Below are 22,423 nucleotides of genomic sequence, written 5' to 3' on the forward strand. Positions count from 1 at the left end.
GAGACCGTGCAGAGTGAAAAGAAGCAGATAACGTATGTCAAACTGTACGCCCCGTGGGACGTTTGCGTCTTCTACGCTGAAGATCTTTGCATGAGAGCTCCTTTGCAGGTAATGTTCCAGTCAACAAAAGCACTCCCACCATCTATTACACTAGCAAAATTTTTTAAGCCTGTAATAACTTTTTATATTGCGAAATTTGTTTGCTGCACCAACAAGACTTAGTATTTCTTTCATGACAAAATGTGTGACCTTCCAAAGTTCTAAAATACATGTGTTTTGAAGGTTTTTATTTGCTATCAATGCAATAACACTTTTACAGTTAACTGATGTCATTGTCATAAAAATGAAAATAAATATATTTAGGAAATAGATATGAATTTTGACGTGCAATGTTGTAGAATAATGCTCTGTTCGAGTGAATATGCACAGGAATATAATCTGGAAGGGTCATAGGCCTGATTGAGTAATTAATACAAAGCATTTGAATGGTAAAATTGTGCATTATTATATGCAATGCAAAAAAAATTAATATCAATTTCCATGCCAATATAAAAGAGAATCGATTATAAACAGGGCTTGAGCTAGGTCAAAATTTTAGGGAGAAGTTGGGAGACATATAAGGCGTCGTTATCTCGAGAATTATAAGCTAGGAAACTTTACAAACCAGAAAAGAAATCAGAAACACTTCTCAAATAAACAATTCTACTATAAATCAACTTTTCATAAATGTATACCAATAGCAAACACAATATTTACATATACATGGGTGCAAGTTGAAAATTTGGAAAAGCCTGAAAACCTTTATTCATAATTATTTTCCTACATAATCTTATGGTAAAACATGATGAAATTAAAAATGTCACACACACAAAAACAGAGCTTCAGGCATATGCCTGAAAACTTGCGCATACATACATGTATGTTGTGACACGGATTTATATTACATAATCCGTGGTTGTGAGTATGTTTAGTAACAATATTCAGGGCAGAGCAGTGCCACTTGCCATTAACACGGATTTACAGTTATATTTATTAAATATGTTGCACTACATTGAGCGTAGAAGTGATTTTCCTGATGCCATTTGTAATAAGTTTATACGTGTATACCAAATATGTATATACCAAAAATGATTAGCCTTTTCCACCAGTATAGAGCCTGGACAAATTAAAGTGACAATTGATTGATATGAATATTTTTATCTTATATCAGGCTATAAGTAATAGAAAGAGCACCGAAACACGAGGCTATCTGATTTGTACGAGGGGGCGTAGCCCCGAGTATAAATCAGATTGCCGAGTGTTTTGGTGTTCTTTCTCTTTTGTATCATAGTCAAACATAAAAACACGTTCCCTGTTGTCACAATTGTAAACCCCGGGAAAAAGTAACCAATGATCGAGCATCTGAATATGATATTTCTGCCGCTTTCCCTTTCTCTGCCATCACAATATGTAAACCCCAGCAAAAATGAGCCAATCAACGGGCATGATTTGGAGTGCGGGTAACTGATACCTGCACTCCAGTTACCGCACTGTGCATGTATATGTATACGATTTAACTCTGACACTTTTTCAACAGAAAGGTCCCCAAACTATGATACAAGCAATTTATAAATATATATATTATAATTGTAGGCACATCCAAATCCGAGGAGTAATTGGTCAGACAAGATACTGGGAGCTGTTCACATACCAAATATTCTACATGAAGACCTCCCACATCAACCATTGGACTATTATACTTGTGCTTTCAAAAAGTCCAAGCTTGATAGGTACTTGAAATACTATTTGAGCCGTGTCACGACAAAACCAACATAATGGGTTTGCGACCAGCATGGATCCAGACCAGCCTGCGCATCCGCGCAGTCTGATCAGGATCCATGCTGTTCGCTTACCAACTCTATTACAAGTAAAGAAACTGATAGCGAACAGCATGGATCCTGATAAGACTGCACGGATGCGCAGGCTGGTCTGGATCCATGCTGGTCGCAAACGCACTATGTTGGTTTTGTCGTGACACGGCTCATTTCTGTCACAGAAAGCTGTAGCAAGATAATGAGAAATTGAGTGATTAGTTCGATGTTTTAGATTGCTGAAGATGATGTGGAGATAAAACAAACAGCCAGAAAAACAAAATGTTCGTCCATCCGTAAACTTTTACTTTAAACAACATCTCCTCATAAACTGCTAAGCCAATTTCATCCAAATTTCTCAGGAATGTTCCTTTGGTAGTCAACTTCAAACTTTGTTCAAAGAATTTAATTTCAAGCAGAACTCTGGTTGCCATGGCAACCGAAAGAAAAAAACTTGAAATATCTTCTTTTAGAAAACCGAAAGAGCTAGAGTTTAGATACTAAGCATGAAATATCTTCTAGTGAGTGTCTACCAAGTTTGTTCAAATAAAAGCCCATGGGTCAAAATTGGCCCCTTTGTGGGGGGGGGGGGGTCATTGATTTTCCCTATATGTATATAGTAAAAACTTAAAAAATCTTCTTATAAAAACCCCAAATAGCTAGAGCTTAGATATTTATCATGAAACATCTTCTAATGGTGTCTACCAAGTTTGTTCAAATGAAAGCCCCTGGTTTAAAATCGGCCTTGGCCAAGGGGCCTATATACAGGTGAGCGCTTCAGGGCCATCATGGCCCTCTTGTTATAAATTTAACCTCTTTTTAAACTGTATACTAGTATATTTAACCTTGACCTTGATTTACAGGTTAAGCTGTAAATATTTAACCTTGACCTTGATTTACAGGTTTCTGGGTAGCAGTAATCACGAGACATATTTCTCGACTACACAAAGAAGTCGTATTGTATGGGAGATATTGACTACAGCCGCGTACGGCAAGAGGAAGAGGGCGGAGATTGGTATAGAAAGATTGATAGAGGAGGGCGTATATAGTGCCGCCTTTCCATTACACGATGTAAGTGAAACTTTTATATTTGAAAGCTAATAAATAATGAAAAAAGATAATTATAAAAGTACATAGTCCAATTATACTTTGAATTTTACTCTGTGTGATCTATATATATATTTAACCAGGTTTTCCGAAAGAAAAAACTGGTTATTAGATTGAGGTATGTCGGCGGGAGGACGGGTGGGCGTAAACAATTTCTTCTGTGCGCAACTCCTCCTACATTTCTCAACGGATTTTGACCAAACATTCACAGAAGCTTTGTCATCAAGTGCATCCCTCAGAAGCATTTAAATCACAACAAAATTACAAGAGAATAGACCATTCTTAATATTCTACAGCTATTTTTAGAACAAGAACCAGAACGAGGCATAACTGGCAAGCTGATAAGCCAGTATAAGCTGTGTATACAATGAAATTGACTTATCTTTGGTTCCTAACATTAATTTCTCACTTGTAGAGTTATATATTAAACAAAACAAAGGTAATCCCTCTATAAAGAATTCAATTATATTTGTGAGGTATCCATTTATGGTTTAAGAGGTGAGTAAGAGAAGAGGTTTTTTTTTTACTTTCGGTTTCAATTTTGCTGTCATAAACATATTTTCGAACATAATATAAGGTTTATAGATATAAATCTGCGGTGTCTTGTATTATATAATCTTAGGTGTTCTGTTATTTATGGATTCTTCATACCAACATAAAGGTAATTGCAAATTGAATCTTACAGATAAGCCCCTAATGACCTGTGGAAAATCTTTATCAGATGTGTATTGGGTGGATTATATCAAACATTTATTGACTCAGTTACCATAGTATCTGAAATAAACTAATGCCTAGCCAAATTCTATGTATACATGTACTTTATGAATTTTAATTTGTACTTCCAGTACTACCAGCAGATACTGGTTGCGCAATATAATTAAGGGAAATGCCATAGATAACAGAGAAAGAATGAATTTTCTTATTTATTTCAAAATTTTAATAAAGACTTTAATACTTCCTAATATTATATTGCTTTTTATTATCCTTTTTTATTGAAAACCAATTTATATAAACATATAAAAACAATATAATACTGACTATTACATTTTGTCCATGATTGCACTATGGGTTCATTAAAATTAGGTAGTGTACATGCTAATGTCCATACCTGGTTGACAGAAATGAAATAGATGTGTGAAACAGATGATACTCTTTAATTCTTTTGGTTTTTGATTCTGGCTGATCATTCTCTCTCTCATTTTCTAGTGTAAATTTGTCTTTTGTACAAATGCTGAAATGTTCAATGACACTTCCCTGTCTGAAAGTATCTTCCTTAATGTAAACCCTTTATCACCCATCACATCATCACCAGTTTCCAAAAGTTCAATTAGATCTCAACATCTGACATGCATCCATGTAACAATGACACAAATGAAACGTGTGCATGTTCCTTTGTAATTTCACTACAAATTCAGCTGAGCTGCAGGGTCTTTACATCTTTTTGGTCTCCCCCAGTTCAAGCCTCATGAAGCCTTATCAATATCATTTTCTTCCTGTGTTTCTGTAGACCCATAAGATGTAGATGGTTGGCAATTGGTACTTGTTGCATTATCTTCTTCATCTTCATTATAGACAATGCTGAAACAGAAAGATATATATTTTACCATATTATTTATTCAGTATCTGAGTGAGAATTTAAATGATTTTTTTTCTGTAAGCGAACACATTTATTAAACATAAATAAGCATTATATTGTATGTATTTAAATGAAATGATGAATATGGGAGTTAAATCAGTGACTTTATCAAAAAATTGCCTATCAATGAGCATTTTCTTTGGTGAAAGAATTTTTCTTATAAGTGGCCTTCTTAATTGGAGTTGTTTGTTCAACCCAATTAAACACAGATGGAATAGAACCATTTTTAAGGGGAGTCCAGTTGTAATCCTCAGTTTAAAATGTTTGGAACACATCACAGTAGATGCATGACCCTAAAATATACCATATATTTATAATAAGGAATGATACAGTAACTATTAGTCAGCTTCAATCCTCTATTTGTAACATATATTTGAACTGATAATAATTTACAATTTACAAGTTTTAATTGTTATAACTGTTAGATTAAAAGCAAGCAGTTCTCCTATTATTTTATTCTAAATTTACAAAATCTGTATTTTTACAAAAATATTATTCTGTTCATAATAGTGGTCAAAGTTTACAAAATATTATTTTTAGGTGCTTACCTTTAACAATGACCCTTTATCCCTTCTTATCTTAGAAAGTTGGTCATCCATTATTTGTTGTTTTTTTAATCTTTATCCTTTGGAATATGGTAAATCATATTTACCATTAGAATAGCACAGAGGCACACAGAAATGATAATTAGAACTTTTCTTTATTAACAACCAACATCGTGGCTATATACTCGGTAGTGAGATAAGAGTGGTCAGTGTGTTTACATTCGTGCCATTTAAACCTCGTTCTGGTTCTGGAATTCCAGGTATGCATATAATTTGAGAAGGGTCTATTGCAGACTCGGTTTGATTGAGTCTGAACATGAGGGATAATGAAATAGAGAAAACAGAATGCGTGACACATATATTCATATCAAATATTCAAATTCAGTTCAAATATATTCATATCTAACATACATATGAAATATAAATGATAGTTGTATACTCCATAAAACTGTTGTGTTGCTGGAAATTAATTACATGCTATAGTAATAAATTTAGTATAAAAAAACTCCAATGTAATTAGATAATAAACTATTTTTTTTATCCCTATATTAATTAATTTTAACTGTATTTGTGACATCTGTTAATGCACAGCTGTGAAACCAGGAAATAAAAGCATACTTGATGAACCTGTTATATCATCTGTTTTTCAGAATTTAATTTGTTTTACACATATATTGACTTTTATATTTCCAATCTAAATCAAGCTGCTTAATAATTCTCTACAGTAAAATATCCTGGTAACATTAATAAAAAATACTGATTTTGATCTTATTTTGAAATTCAGTGATACGAGGGGTGATCAAGAATTACGTAGACTGGCTCAATATCTCATGTATTGTTTGACAATTGTACATAAAACTTATATCACATGAAAGTACGTTTTATCAACAAACAACATGCATCTTTGTTTTACAATATGTTTACATAATTCGGAATAACAAACCATAAAAATGTGTCACTATCGCGGTACCGGGCAACGTCGTCAAAAAACTCTTGACGTCAGCAACGTCCCAGCATCGTAAGTGTTTAAGGAAAAACGCATGACATTCACTCTTTTTCAAAGTACGAGCCAAAACATGCAATGCTATGTTCATGCCTCTTAGGCCACTTTGAGAAGAATACATTCCTGTAATACTCTGCTGGATACTGACGTATTAGGGTTTTTGTCGCAAACTGTAACTCCTCCAAATTCTCAAAGCGCTGGCATTTCAAATCTCTGAACACTGAGAAATCAAACTGATAAGCAAGTATTAAGGTATTTTGTAAAATTATTTAAGTTTTTGATACATTATTTATAAATTTGAATTATGCAGCATGTTTGAAACAAATGTGTATCCGTGCATTTTATTATTTGTAACAGTACGTGCGAAATCATAAATTGGCCCGAAAAATTTGAGTTTTTATATTCGAAACTGAATAGAGTGATTAAAACAAAAAAAAACATAAGTAAATGCATATAAAATACCTTTCGCATGTTCAATTTCTTGGTGATAATTGTGTGCGTGGTTCCATAGCTCATCCCAGTTACTTCTGATATCTCTCGAACGGTCACTCTTGCTAATTTCTTCCATTGACGTCACATCTGGCGGCTTGACGCTCGACCTTCTTCCACGCCCTTCATCATCTTCATAGTTATTTCCCCTGTTATCACTGAAAATATTATTGCATTTAAACTGTTGTTTTCATGTTTAATAGGGACATACCAAGAGTGGTACTCTACCTGTTTGAGGAGTTAAGGATCATTTCACCAGTTTTATACTTTAACACAGTCATAAATCATTTATTTAACCACAGATGCCTATTATTATATTTATAGTAGAAACATAACATGGATAGTTTTCTATCTTTGAGTGAAGTAAGGGGTCAAGGTCACCAGTGCTAAAAATAGATTTTTACGCTTGTTCATACAGCTTTTATTTACCGGCAGATATCTTGGAAAATTTATAACTGACAAAAATCTGACAAACAAATTATTGATTTTTTTTCTAAAAGGAATTTTTTATTATTTTTCGAGGACAACAGTTTTATAGAATATTAAAGTCATTATGACTGGTTATAATTGACTGTCAACCTATAATCTTTATCTGCCGCTTTAGAAAGGAAAATTTTCGTGAAAGACAGGATATTAAATGTTAAAGATATGACCATTACTTGTCAACAAATATGTCTATGGTATTTTATCCCTGTGATGAGCCGAGGGAAAGAATTATCTGTGTCAGCATTTTCTGTTGAGAATAAAGGTGTGAAATTACTGGGTTTTGATTGGCTTGGAAATGGAAAATAAAGCAGGAAAAATTTAGTTAATTATAGGCAGTGTAGATAAAACCTTGGACAACTTAATGAGTGTTCTAGGAACAAAATAATTGATCATTAAATCCTTAAATTAACTTTGTTTCTATGGAAATTCCAGAATAATTATAGCTTTAGATATTTCCTTCAAAAGGCCAAGCCATACCATTGCTGTGAAAAAAGGTTCAAAAACTGTAAATTAGGCAAATATGTAGGCAAAATATTAAAAGAAGTGAATTATGAAAGATTTGAAATAAAAAAGAAACAATAACAAAAATCAATAACAAAACTGGGGAATATTGCCAAATGAAATTGAAATGAAAGGAGTTCCACAAAGGTCCAAAATCCAAAAAACATAAAATTGAAATACTAATAATTTTGGATCACCTGGGGTTCTTAAAATGAAAAAACTATGCAAAAGACACACACAAAAAAAGAGAAACAAAAAATAAGGGTATACAAATCTTGAAAAAATATTTTCAGTCCTGTCTAATAAAAAAAATATGTCAAACCAGAAGACATTTTTACTCCGCACCCATATTAAGATTTCTTATGAAAGTTTTTGCGCAGTTAAACATTTAGTTGGACTATACAAAGTAAAATAATGGAAAGCTATCCTACTCTCCCTGAGGTGTCACATCCAGTTTTCTTGTTACCGGTAAGCTTTTGTACAGAAAATATTTTAAAGGTTTATAACTCATTATAATCTGTTTTGAATTATATTCCCTAAGAACTTTTAATTTGTTTAAACATAAATACATAATAATAATAATAATGATAATACATGTAATAATAACAATAATAAGAATAATAATAATAATAAATATAATAATAATTATAATAATAATAGTAATAATGATAATAATAATAATGATAAAACATGTAATAATAACAATAATAAGAATAATAATAATAATAATTATAATAATAATAGTGATAATGATAATAATAATAATAATGATAAAACATGTAATAATAACAATAATAAGAATAATAATAATAATAATTATAATAATAATAGTAATAATGATAATGATAATAATGATAAAACATGTAATAATAACAATAATAAGAATAATAATAATAATTATTATAATAATAATAGTAATAATGATAATAATAATAATAATAATGATAAAACATGTAATAATAACAATAATAATAATAATAATAATAAAAATTATAATAATAATAGTAATAATGATAATGATAATAATGATAAAACATGTAATAATAACAATAATAAGAATAATAATAATAATAATTATAATAATAATAGTAATAATGATAATGATAATAATGATAAAACATGTAATAATAACAATAATAAGAATAATAATAATAATTATTATAATAATAATAGTAATAATGATAATGATAATAATAATAATGATAATAATAAGAATAATAATAATAATGATGATAATAATAATAACAATAATTATAATATGTGTTTTCAGGGACCATATGAAATCCCAAAGTACAGCAACCTTGACCCGGAAGCTTACAATCCTCGCCAGGTTTTGTATCATTATTGGGCACGATGGTGGAAGTGGAATAAATACCAGCCCCTAGATCACATCAGAGAATATTTCGGGGAAAAAATTGGCATATATTTTGCATGGCTAGGTACGTAGTTATTTTACATCTGCTGTAAACGATCCATATTAAAAATTTAACCTCCTGAATTTATTAAATAAACTTGTTCAGCTTCCATTGTTTAGAACTGTTTGTGATCAATTATAGGGTTTGTCCTTTATTGAAAGAGTTTGCATTATACATTTTTTTTTACAGTTTTACATATATCGGAAGAAAATGTGAAGTGGATTTGACCAATGTGAAAAATAACTTTTGCTTATAGATATTTTGGACTATTTTAGGGATTTGAATTAATTTGGAGCCAGTAGTGTAGAGCTTGATCAGTATGCACGAAGAAAATTATATAAAGTAACAGAGCAATAGTTAATGAAGTCTGCCAATAAAACAAAAGAGAAGGCCTAAATCAGGGGTTAATAAACTTGCATAAAAAAACATTCTCTTGTAGCTATCTATTTTCTAATTCAATTAAAATTTCTTTATTGGCATGTTGCCAATAATTCAGGTGGATCTGAGATTATGTTCTAGTCTCTTTTCTTTTTTTCCAAAGAAAAATAGGCACAGCAATTTTTAATAAGGAAAAATTAAATGATTTATCTTTTTACTGTGATGAAATAATTCTTTGAATGAAAATAAAGGAGTGATTGGAGAAGTGGAAGCATAATTAAGGAATCAAGATTCAGTAAGGGTAATATGATGAAAAAAAAAATAAAAACTAAATATAGGCTTGCTTCAGAATAAAGAATATGATTGGTTTTTCCCAGCTGATCCAGGTACATACAAACTTTTATAGTCACAGCTTCAAAACTAAGCGCAGAAGGTTGACTTAACTATTCTTAAAGGAGTGCTTCGTGAAGATATAACAGTAAAAGATTGTTTGTAACAAGGGATCAGCTCCAGGAAAAACCCACGTTTGCCGAGTTCCAGATAACATCTACTCTTTCTATTTTCTAGGTTTCTATACAGCATGGCTCCTCCCCGCTGCATTTGTTGGAGTGGTTGTTTTCCTGTACGGTGTATTCACCATGTCCAATAACACACCAGCGTATGTATACATTATATAGATCCTTTGTAGAATAAAAAAACTAACAAAGCAACACATTTTGGTTTAAAGATATTTATTTAAGCTTGATTGTGAAACAAGTTCTTGCAACTTATATTAATCACTTTGAAAGGCAAACAGCTTTATTCCTTACCCAGCTAAATTTTGAAAACGGACTTGTCCAGCAACCAATTTTAGGACTGTCCATTATCAAATTTAGGGGTATCAAGGTGAAAATTTTAAAGTTAGTCTGCCAACAGTATAGAGCCTGATCATACTGTATGGATGTGCAGGCGTGCCTGATGGTAAAGGCTTTGAACTTTTTGCTAAGCAGGGTACATGTTAAAGGCACATTATGCCTCAGACACAAATGCAATTTTACTTCTTTAGAAAGGGCAAACATGATGTTCATTATGTTTATATATAATGGTTTTAGAGAGTTTTAGATGCTTGTTACCTGAAAAATGTAGAACTTTTTGTGAAATAATTTATCATAGCTGTAGCAAGATATCAGAAAAGTTGTATTTTGACTTCCATACACAATACGAACATCACTTTAACTGAACTAATTGCTAAAATGCAACAGAAGTAAGTGATGTTTTAGGTACTTGGCCAATTTTTTTATTTTTTTTGAAGCTACAAAAGTACACCAAAAGTAAAAATCTTTTGAGAAATAAAAATAAAAGCATTTCTGGGGAATAATAGGCCTTTAAACCAATTCTTACCTTCTAGTAGAGGTTTTTTGGACCATTGACCAGACAATCAGCTCTGTTTGTTTTGTCTCCTATACAAAGTGGAAGAGAAGCGAAATATCATATTGGTCAATAAACCTTCTCCCAGAGTGGAAACTGGACACAGACAACAAACAATCGCATCAATTCTTTTACTGTCAGCGGAATTAGTTTTCCGATAGTTTGACAAAATTAGTAAACAGATACCAATAATAAACAGGCAGTTTTAGCCTAGTTCCATTCTATACTTATTAACTGCAGTGAATATATAAAATGCAGCATCATAAAGGCAGGGTTTTAATACAAACAGATCGGTGATGGAAATGCTGTTAAAATCGGTTGTATTTTCAGCCTGTCCCTTAGTCAAGTCGGTTATATTTGATGGCACTTCTGTTGCCTCACATAAAAATGAAAACCCTGCATAGGACTGTTGTAAATCTTCCACAACATTGCTTGAAGTTGATAAAGAAGAATTAGATAAATTATATATTTCACAGTTTAACTCATCATACATTTTGATGATTGGCAGAGTCACTTGTGAAATTTTAACAGTCTGTGTATAGAATAAACAAGAGTTGGTTATCACTGCTTGAAATGTATATCAATGCATCAATAATATCCCAGCAGTCTCTGAACATTACTTCAAAAGCTTAATTGTGGTTAAACATTACTTAAAAAGCTAGATTGTGGTTAAACATTACTTAAAAAGCTTGATTGTGGTAAAACATTACTTAAAAAGCTTTATTGTGGTGAAACATTACTTAAAAAGCTTGATTGTGGTGAAACATTACTTAAAAAGCTTAATTGTGGTTAAACATTACTTAAAAAGCTTGATTGTGGTTAAACATTACTTAAAAAGCTTGATTGTGGTGAAACATTACTTAAAAAGCTTGATTGTGGTTAAACATTACTTAACCCATTACGTCATATACACGCCTTTTAACGCCTTTTTCACCCCCCCCCCTTTGTTGTCTCAAATGGTGAAAAAATGCCTTATTTAGGCCCCCAGCACTTGTTTTTGTTTGAGAAATGTTGTTAAAAAAAGTGACCACTTTTTCGGCGCTGCCCCCAACCAAAAGATACATCAGGGGGTTGGATCTGCCCCCTTCTGTTTGGGGGGTTTGAAGGGGGCCGGAGTCCCCCTCATCGCCAAGAAAATTTTGGACTTGTGAGAGGCTATAAATGACCCCAGAATGATCATAAGGTAACGTGTAACCAACGCTGAAAAGCTCTTGACTCTATCTCAATCCATTGAGAAGTTGCAGCACTTTGAAATCAATTATGATGGAAAAAATCACACGCAAAATAGTGATTTTTGGCAATTTTGAGATGTCCCCTCGTTGCCATGGTAACAGAAAATTTAAGCCTGAGCATGTTGTTGCAAGGGCAATGGTCCAGTCAACATTTGTGCCAAGTTTGATTAGTGTTGAAGCAGTTTTTATAGTATTATAGCAATTTGAACTTGTAACGGGAGACTTTTCAATGAAAACAGCCATTTTTCACAAAATGCTCATGAAGTAATGGGTAAAACAGACTTCCCCAAAGTTGAAAAAAACTGTCAGCCATTCGGTCTGACAAACCACGAAAATCTGTCGGACCGAAACAAAATCTGTCGGACCAAATAAAATTGATCAAAATCAAAGAAAAACTTGTGTTTGTATTTCTAAGACACTTTTTGTTTTTTATTTTTTCGCCGTAAAAATCGGCACAATCCGTACTGCGCATTTTCATCTCCTCCCTGTCATAAACCAATCATTCATGATTCTGCTTTCATTTTTCAATAAATTTTGTCTCAGGTCTATTCTTTTCATCCTTTTATTGCTGTTCTGCGCACTCTTCTGACGTAGATTTTCGGTTTTTACCAGGTTTGGCACCTTTAGCGACGCCATTTTGTATACATGCGGCTTGGATAAAAGCCGGACAGTCGGACTGATCCGGAATAAAAAATTGTCAGACCTGATCAAAATTTATCGGACATGTCCGTCGGACCGACGTATTTCGGGAAGTCTGTAAAATAGCTAGATTGTTTGAAACATTACTTAAAAAGCTTAATTGTGGTGAAACATTACTTAAAAAGCTTGATTGTAGTGGAACATTACTTTAAAAACTTGATTGTGGTGAAACATTACTTAAAAAGCCAGATTGTGGTGAAACATTTCTTAAAAAGCTTGATTGTGGTGAAACATTACTTAAAAAGCTAGATTGTGGTGAAACATTACTTAAAAAGCTAGATTGTGGTGAAACATTACTTTTAAAGCTTTATTGTGGTGAAACATTACTTGAAAAGCTTTACTGTGGTGAAACATTACTTAAAAAGCTTGATTGTGGTGAAACATTACTTAAAAAGCTTGATTGTGGTGAAATATTACTTAAAAAGCTAGATTGTTGTGAAACATTACTTAAAAAGCTTGATTGTGGTGAAACATTACTTAAAAAGCTAGATTGTGGTGAAACATTACTTAAAAAGCTTGATTGTGGTGAAACATTACTTTAAAAGCTAGATTGTGGTGAAACATTACTTAAAAAGTTAGATTGTGGCGAAACATTACTTAAAAAGCTTGATTGTGGTGAAACATTACTTAAAAAGCTAGATTGTGGTGAAACATTACTTAAAAAGCTTGATTGTGGTGAAACATTACTTTAAAAGCTAGATTGTGGTGAAACATTACTTAAAAAGCTAGATTGTGGTGAAACATTACTTAAAAAGCTTGATTGTGGTTAAACATTACTTAAAAAGCTAGATTGTGGTGAAACATTACTTAAAAAGCTTGATTGTGGTGAAACATTACTTAAAAAGCTTGATTGTGGTAGAAGCTTGCAACTAAAATGAACCTGTCTCTCTCTCTCTTTTGAGCTGGTTGTACTGCCAGTAGGGTTTGAACCCACATCATCATCCTGTTTTATATATATTTTCAGGAACGAGGTGTGTGACAGTTATCAGACATACAAGATGTGTCCGTTATGTGACGTGAACATAGGCTGTCCATACTGGTACCTATCAGATGTTTGTATATATACAAGAGTGGCCTACCTGTTTGATCACCCAGCTACAGTGTTTTACTCTATATTTGTCTCTTTTTGGGGTAAGCTTAAACTTATTTCTTTGTAATACAGTATAATTTCAGTAAGTAGAAGTTTGAAAGGACTTGTATAAAAAAATATCGACTCGTGAATCGTCTCAATTTAATTACACAATTTTTCGAGCATCCAATTACAAAAGGCGTAACTATAGTACCATGAGAAACTTCCGCACATCGAAAAATTCAACCCTCATTTATGGGATTTTATAAGGAATATATAGGGAGAAAAATCAGGACTTTCATTTAACTTCGAGACATCGAGAAAATCAACTAATCAAAGTGCGACTCATAGAAGTTCCACTGTATATTTTAATATGTTGCTAGGTAACTGAATGGATATTTCAACAGGAATACATGATTTATAGATATTCATCAGGAACAGAATTATATTTTAGAAATGTCAAAGCAACCAAAATTAACACAAAAAGCCCCAACCCATTATATATCTGCCTTCGTATTGGTTTTTGAAATTGTATTTATTTTTTTTTTTAATTAAAAGAAGTGAGAGATTTCAGCCATTTCTACATTTCATACCTTTAGATAGGTCTGTTCTTAATGGATAACCTTTCAAATATTTGAAGGAGTGGGCTGTAGACTACTGTCATTTGAAAGTTAAGTGAAGAAAATATGAACTTGAACTGACATTTAAAGCACTATTATTTGCATTATAAATCAGACAATTGCATTGATCCACCAGTGAAGAAGGTTCTCAGTAAGAGATATTTATGATAATTTGTGTGTGTCTACTGAGTGGTGTTTTTTTTTTTGGTGTGCGTCTTTCATTCAGCTATTCAACATAACAAATATATTTAGACTTAAGTAAAATGTGCAATTGTCAACTTCTTAAATTAAATAGTTCTAGATACAAAAGTACATAACACAGAAAAGAAACAACTTCATAAAAAACATTCACTGAAATGTAACAAAGTTTTAAAAAACCCAGACAAATCTTTCAAAATGGTTGTTTAATCTAATTAGAAAAATGTGTAATTATTTTTCAGGTTTGTATCTGACATGGAAAACAAAACTTTTCCGAAACACGAGATAATTAAATTTAACAAGGGAGAACCGTCGTTCATTTCACGCTAGCTAAGCAATACGAGACTTGCACCGTCTGACACATTATTACCAGATATACATCAGACAGACTACTTTGATGCTACGGAAAAAAGAATAAATTGTAAAACTAAAGAAATGAAATAAACTAAAAACTTCTGTCAGCCGACCTGGCAGAGACAAAATATAATCCAATTTCAAGAATTTTATTGCAGTCTGAACCAGTCAGATAATGGTATAAGTGGCATCCATTGACAATTTTAATATCTCAAATACAAAATGTTCATTCAAAAGAGAAACAGATAATATATTGCATGCCTTTGTGAATAGGTTTTTCTTTTTTTCAAGTTTTCACGTTTGAGTTCTTTTATCAAAACTTATTAATTTTTTTGTATTCAAATTTTTCCCTTCTTCTTTTAAAGATCCTGTAACACAAATTTTTTTATGGTTTTATATCATAAATATAACGCTCAAATTAAGATTTATCAATTTTGTAAGTTCCAAAATGCATTATTTATAAAGATATTATCGAATTTAACATTCATGTAAATAAAGGAGGGTTATAAAAACTTTATTTTCTATAGTCTGAGTCAAATTTTTTATAAGAAATGAATGCATTACATATAATATGTACAAATATTTGCAGTACATATTTTACATATTCTTAGATGTTTGAAAATTGTTTATAAGCTTAATTATATACATATATATAATTTCACTTAATTGTGGTATACAAATACAGGATCTTTATAGTAATTGAAATCTCAAAGCGATCTGTAAGTCTGTCTGTCCGTCTGTCCATCCAAAACACTTTTATGTCCGCTCCATAACTTTTAAACTGCTGAAATGTTTTTGAAATAACTTGGCACAAATAACCACCATAATAAGACGATGTGCAGAGCGCAATAATTGGGTTGCTACCCCCAAGGTCAAGATCACACTTTAAGGTCAAATGTTAAAAAATCTTCATTTCATAATAAAAAGTCTACATTTCATGTTCACACCATAACTTTTAAAGTGCTAAAAGTTTTTTTGAAATAACTTGGCACAAATGATCACCATAATGAGTGGATGTGCAGAAAGCAATAGTTTGGTCTCTAACCCCAAGGTCAAGGTCACACTTAAAGGTCAAATGTTAAAAAGTCTTCATTTCATAATAAAAAGTCTACATTTCTTGTCCGCTCCATAACTTTTAAACTATTGAAAGTTTTTTTTTAAATAACTAAGCACAAGTGATCACCATATTGAGATGATGTGCAGAGCATAATAATTATGTTGCTATCCCCAAGGTTAAGGTCACACTTAAAGGTCATGTGTTAAAAAGTCTACATTTCTTGTCTGCTCAAAAACTTTTAAACCATTGAAAGTTTTTTTTTAAATAACTTGGCACAAGTGATCACCATAATGAGACGATGTGCAAAGCGCAATAATTGGGTCAAGGTCACACTTAAAGGTCAAATGTTAAAAAAAATTAATTTCATACTTCATGTCTGCTCCATAACTATTAAACCACTAGAAATTTTTTTTAAATAACTTGGCACAAGTGATCACCATAATGAGACGATGTGCAGAGCGCAATAATTGGGTTGCTACCCCCAAGGTCAAGGTCACATTTAACGGTCAAGTGTTTAGAGTCTTTATTTTGTGTCCGCTCCATAACTTTTAAACCTATGAAAAGTTTTTTAAATAACTTGGCACAAGTGATCACCATTATGAGACGATGTGCAGAGCGCAATAATTGAATTGCTACCCCCAAGGTCAAGGTCACACTTACAGGTCAAATGTTAGAAAGTCTACATTTCGTGTCTGTCCATAACATTTAAACCGCTGCAATGTTTTTAAGATAACTTGGCAGAAATGATCACCATTATGACACCATTGGCAGAGCACAATAATCAAGTCACAACCCTGAAGGTCAGGGTCACACTCAAAGGTCCAATGTAAAAACATCTATTTTTCATGTCCGCTCTATAACTTATTGACAATTCAAAGGTTTTAAAATTACTTGGCACAAATGATCCCCACCATGACACAATCTGCAGAGCTCAACATCCAGGTTGCTACCCCCAAGGTCAAGGTTATATGTTCTCCATAACTTTTTGACTTTATGGAAGATTTTAAATAACTTGGCACAAATAATCACCATCGTGAGACTATGTGCTTATGATATGCATGGCACAACATCAAGGTCATGGTTGGTAAAAGGTCAAGAAGTACACATTCATGTTCACTGCGGAAGGGGATTTAGCTGTCCTTCAGACTGCCTTGTTTATAATTGAAATATAAGTCAAGCAGGAATTTCAATACCCACCTTAGAAGAAGTGGTAGCATATTGCTTTGCACATCGGTTGGTTGGTCCATAAACCAAAAATCGTTTCTGATCAATAACTTAGGGCCTAGGAATTTCAAACTTGGTATTGAGATTAGTAATAACCAGTAGATGACTGGCATACAAGTTTTAAACATACCTTATTGCTTTTAAAGTCTTTATTTATTGATATGAATTATTTTAACTTGTAATCTGATTGTATGGTTTTAGAATCTTTAACATTACATTAAATCACTTTGCCTTTCTTCACTCTCCACTTTAATTTTGAAACAATGTTTATATTTTACAGACATATCAGTTTGCCACATTTCTTCAGACAATATCAAATTTAATGGTCTTAAAATTCATGACAAAATGTGCAATTTTTCCCAAGCATATTAAAAACTTAATAATACAACAGTGTCTACATTCTATATTCATGTATATTTTTAGATGACAAATTGAATCTTACCATGCTTGATATCTGAAAAAAGAATTTTCCATCTTACAATATAGACAAGACTGTTCATCATTTTAAGGGAAAATTAAAAAAAAAAAACTGATTGAATGGTGAACAGTGCAGACCATCATCAGACATCATAGGGTAAAATTAAAGTTGCTACCAGCAGGATAAGAGTTAATATTATAGTTGTATATTACAGCTGTGACTTTTCTGGAGTACTGGAAGAGAAAGAATGCTAGTTTAGCTCACCATTGGGATGTCTCGGATTATGAAGAAGAGGAGGTAACTCTTTTTGTCTTGTTGCTTATACTTTTATTGATAGTCTCCCTTGGTCTTTTACTAGAATTCTTTTAGCTTTTCATTTTACCCAATGAAAAAGATCAATGGGATGGAGATAACAGTTCTGTTTTAAATGGTGTATATAAAAAACAAAATTACAAATTCTAAAATAACTGCTAGAATAGACCAGAATATCTGACTTTGAGGGTAACTGTTTAAGGGTGGTAATGAGCTGTGCAAAGTTTCTGCTGGACAGTTAACCAGCGTGGTGGTGTTTGTACTCTACACTGTTTTAAGCTCACCTGTCACAAAGTGACAGGGTGAGCTTTTGTGATCGCTTTTCGTCCGGCGTCCGTCCGGCGTCCATCCGTCGTCCGCCGTCCGTAAACTTTTACTTTAAATGACATCTCCTCATAAACCACTAAGCCAATTTCATCCAAACTTCACAGGAATGTTCCTTTGGTGGTCACCTTTGAAAATTGTTCAAAGAATTTAATTCCATGCAGAACTCTGGTTGCCATGGCAACCAAAAGAAAAAACTTTAAATATCTTCTTCTATAAAACCCAAAGAGAAAGAGCTTAGATATTTAGCATGAAATATCTTCTAGTGAGTGTCTACCAAGTTTGTTCAAATAAAAGCCCTGGGGTCAAAATTGGCCCCACCCCAGGGGGTCATTGATTTTCCCTATATGCATATAGTAAAAACTTAAAAAATCTTCTTTTAAAGAACCCAAAGAGCTAGAGCTAAGATATTTAGCATGAAACATCTTCTAATGGGTGTGTACCAAGTTTGTTCAAATAAAAGCCCTGGGGTCAAAATTGGCCCCGCCCCAGGGGGTCATTGATTTTCCCTATAATGCATATAGTAAAAACTTAAAAAATCTTCTTTTAAAGAACCCAAAGAGCTAGAGCTAAGATATTTAGCACGAAACATATTCTAATGGATGTCTACCAAGTTTGTTCAAATAAAAGCCCTGGGGTCAAAATTGGCCCCGCCCGGGGTCATTGATTTTCCTTATATGTGTATAGCAAAAACTTAAAAAATCTTCTTTACAAGAAATCAAATAGCTAAAGTTAAGATACTAAGCATGAAACATCTTCTAGTGAGTGTCTACAAAGTTTGTTCAAATAAAAGCCCTGGGGTCAAAATTGGCCCCGCCCCGGGGGTCATCCATTTTCCTTATATGTGTATAACAAAAACTAAAAAAATCTTTTTTGAAAAAACTCAAATAGCTAGAGTTTAGATATTAAGCATGAAGCATCTTCTAGTGAGTGTCTACAAAGTTTGCTCAAATAAAAGCCCTGGGGTCAAAATTGGCCCGCCCCGGGTGACATTGATTTTCCTTATATGTGTAAAGCAAAAACTTAAAAATCTTCTTTGAAAAAACCTGAATAGCTAGAGTTTAGATATTAAGCCTGAAACATTTTCTAGTAAGTGTCTACAAAGATTATTCAAATAAAGCCCTGGGGTCAAAACTGGCCCTGCCCCAGGTTTGTCATTGTTTTTTACTATATGTGTAAAGAAAAAACTTGACCAGCTAGACCTTAGATATTTAGCATGAAACATTTTCTAATGGGTGTCTACCAAGTTTGTTCAAATAAAAGCCCTGGGGTTTAAACTGGCCCCGCTCCGGGGGCCTATATACAGGTGAGCGACTTCAGGGCCATCATGGCCCTCTTGTTTCTATATCTATCCATAATTTTGCACAATGTGTACATGAAAATCAGAATATTGTCTTATTTGCAGGAAAGACCAAGACCAGAATATGCAGCAAAAGCCCCAACATACGAGGAAAATCCCATCACTCGCGTTAAAGAGCCGTACTTCCCTCCGCGTAAACGATTACCCAGAATTCTCTCTGGTATTGCAGTAATTATAGTTATGGTAGGTGCAAGTATTATAATTAAAATAAATGATATTAAGACAAATCATTTAGAATAGAAACATCTTTTGTACTGCCTTGATGTTACTGAGATGTCAATTTGAATATAATGTATATAATTGGTTCACATTGTCACAGTTTATAAGAAACATTGAAAACTTTTGTTGTTGTTAGTTGATTTTTTGGATTAAAAGGTCAACAGAATTTTGATCTGAACAAAACAATAAATTTGGCATGATAACGTAGTCCCTGTAATCTTAGGTAAAATATTAGTTAACCTGGAAGTTTAAGAGAAAAGTCAAGTTTTTACATTAAAGTAACACCTAGGTTTAAAAAAGTTATTTCTGTTTGTAATTCCTCCCACGTTTCTCAAGGGATTTCAGCCAAACTTTCACAAAATGATTGTTATAAAGTTCCTTGATGCATGTGTATTGTCCAAAAATAATTTTATTTGATAATTTTTTTAAATTTGATATTGCCTTAAAACCTATTCTTTTTACCTGACGATTTCCTGTCAAATGTTGTATTTATATATTGTTATTTGTAATATTTCAGATGACATTGGTCATTATATTTATCATAGCTGTAATAATGTACCGTGTACTGGTGAGCATTCCGTTGTTCCAAAACCCGACAACTCGTCCGCGTGCCCAAATTATTGCCAGCATGTCGTCGGCCATTGTTAACTTGATTCTGATTATGGCCCTGGGAAGAGTTTATGAAAAATTGGCATTGAGGATGACACAGTGGGGTAAGTTGTTGTATATTTATGGCCCTGGGAAGAGTATAAGAAAAATTGGCATTGAGAATGACACAGTGGGGTAAGTTGTTGTATATTTATGGCCCTGGGAAGAATATAAGAAAAATTGGCATTGAGAATGACACAATGGGGTAAGTTGTTGTATATTTATGGCCCTGGGAAGAGTATAAGAAAAATTGGCATTGAGGATGACACAATGGGGTAAGTTGTTGTATATTTATGGCCCTGGGAAGAGTATATGAAAAATTGGCATTAAGGATGACACAATGGGGTAAGTTGTTGTATATTTATGGCCCTGGGAAGAGTATATGAAAAATTGGCATTAAGGATGACACAATGGGGTAAGTTGTTTGTATATTTATGGCCCTGGGAAGAGTATAAGAAAAATTGGCATTGAGAATGACACAATGGGGTAAGTTGTTGTATATTTATGGCCCTGGGAAGAATATAAGAAAAATTGGCATTGAGAATGACACAGTGGGGTAAGTTGTTGTATATTTATGGCCCTGGGAAGAGTATATGAAAAATTGGCATTGAGGATGACACAGTGAGGTAAGTTGTTGTATATTTATGGCCCTGGGAAGAGTATAAGAAAAATTGGCATTGAGGATGACACAGTGAGGTAAGTTGTTGTGAATTTATGGCCTCGGAAAGAAAATCATGTTAGATATTTTATGAAAATGTAGATTTTTAAAAAATTTCTTGTCAGTTCAACATTGACTTTTAAGTAGCAGAGGTAAAATTGATATTGTATAAACAATTCTTTTACCAAAAACAAGATAATGATTTTATATATGAAAATGTAGGTTTTACAAAGAGGTATAGGAACCTCGCATAAGATTCTTAGAATATGCTTGTATTATACTTTGCTATATACAATTGCCCCCCAAAAATGCTTACTAAATTTTTTAAACTGGTAAATAGTGCAATCTGTTGTAAAAATCCATGGGTTTTGGTTTCAGGAATTCATTTAATTTTTGTATTTCAGAAATGCATAGAACACAGACTGAATTTGAAGACCAGCTGACATTTAAAGTTTTTATTTTCCAATTTGTGAATTTCTACTCATCTATAATTTACATTGCATTTTTCAAAGGGAGGTAAGTCAAGATTTGAAGTAATATTAGAGAGGTTAAGGTTGAAGACTGCTAATTTCTTGCCCATAATCAAATTCAAAGTTATTTTAGTCTTTAAAGTTTACTTCTGGCATAATTGTATTATACATTGAGAATTTACCATTGTGAAATGAAAGACTTTAATTTAGTTAATGCTTTGTGTGTCTGCCAATTCATTTCTTTTAATTTGATTTACAATAAGATATATTGACCCATTTAACGTGTTGGTCATTTTGAACATGTATTGCACAGATTCGGCATTACTACGAGCATTACGTAATTCCTGCCATATTTTCACATTCCTGAGAAACAGATATACACAGAAGTATGGAGAAATTAAAAAAATAATTCTTTACATTCTTCCTTGTATCAATCAGAATTCAATAGACAAATTCACAGGTGTGTTTTTGAGATTTTGAGCAGGTGTGCTGAAAACTTAAGTAATGCACAGCTTTTTCTATTGCATAAGCAGACTTAGTTATCTCCTATCTAACGATATTTATTATGGTAAATGTATTTTCAGATTTACAGGTTATCCTGGACATTATACAAAGTTTTTTGGACTTCGTAGTGAAGAGGTAAATAATACTGAGAAATATGGCATACATTTGTACTTTGATTTAATTATGAAATGAATCTTCTCATAAGTGTGTTCATAATTCTAATACATTGTAGTTAAAAAT

General features: G+C 32.5%; 1 protein-coding gene across 1 annotated transcript; it reads left to right on the forward strand.

Moving 5' to 3' along the window:
- LOC132728138 (anoctamin-7-like) lies at nt 1-22,318 on the forward strand (the record flags this gene model as incomplete). The annotated part of the gene is given in 11 exon segments (XM_060713764.1): nt 1-108; nt 1,633-1,769; nt 2,753-2,921; nt 8,888-9,056; nt 9,978-10,068; nt 13,713-13,879; nt 17,903-17,985; nt 19,730-19,867; nt 20,421-20,616; nt 21,614-21,725; nt 22,264-22,318. Coding segments are annotated over 11 exon segments (1,425 nt in total), but the record flags the coding sequence as incomplete, so codon positions are not given.
- Between the last annotated feature and the right edge of the window lie 105 nt (nt 22,319-22,423).

Source organism: Ruditapes philippinarum, unplaced genomic scaffold (assembly GCF_026571515.1).
Source record: "Ruditapes philippinarum isolate M1 unplaced genomic scaffold, ASM2657151v2 ctg12007_1_1_1_1, whole genome shotgun sequence".
NCBI classification, from domain to species: domain Eukaryota; kingdom Metazoa; phylum Mollusca; class Bivalvia; order Venerida; family Veneridae; genus Ruditapes; species Ruditapes philippinarum.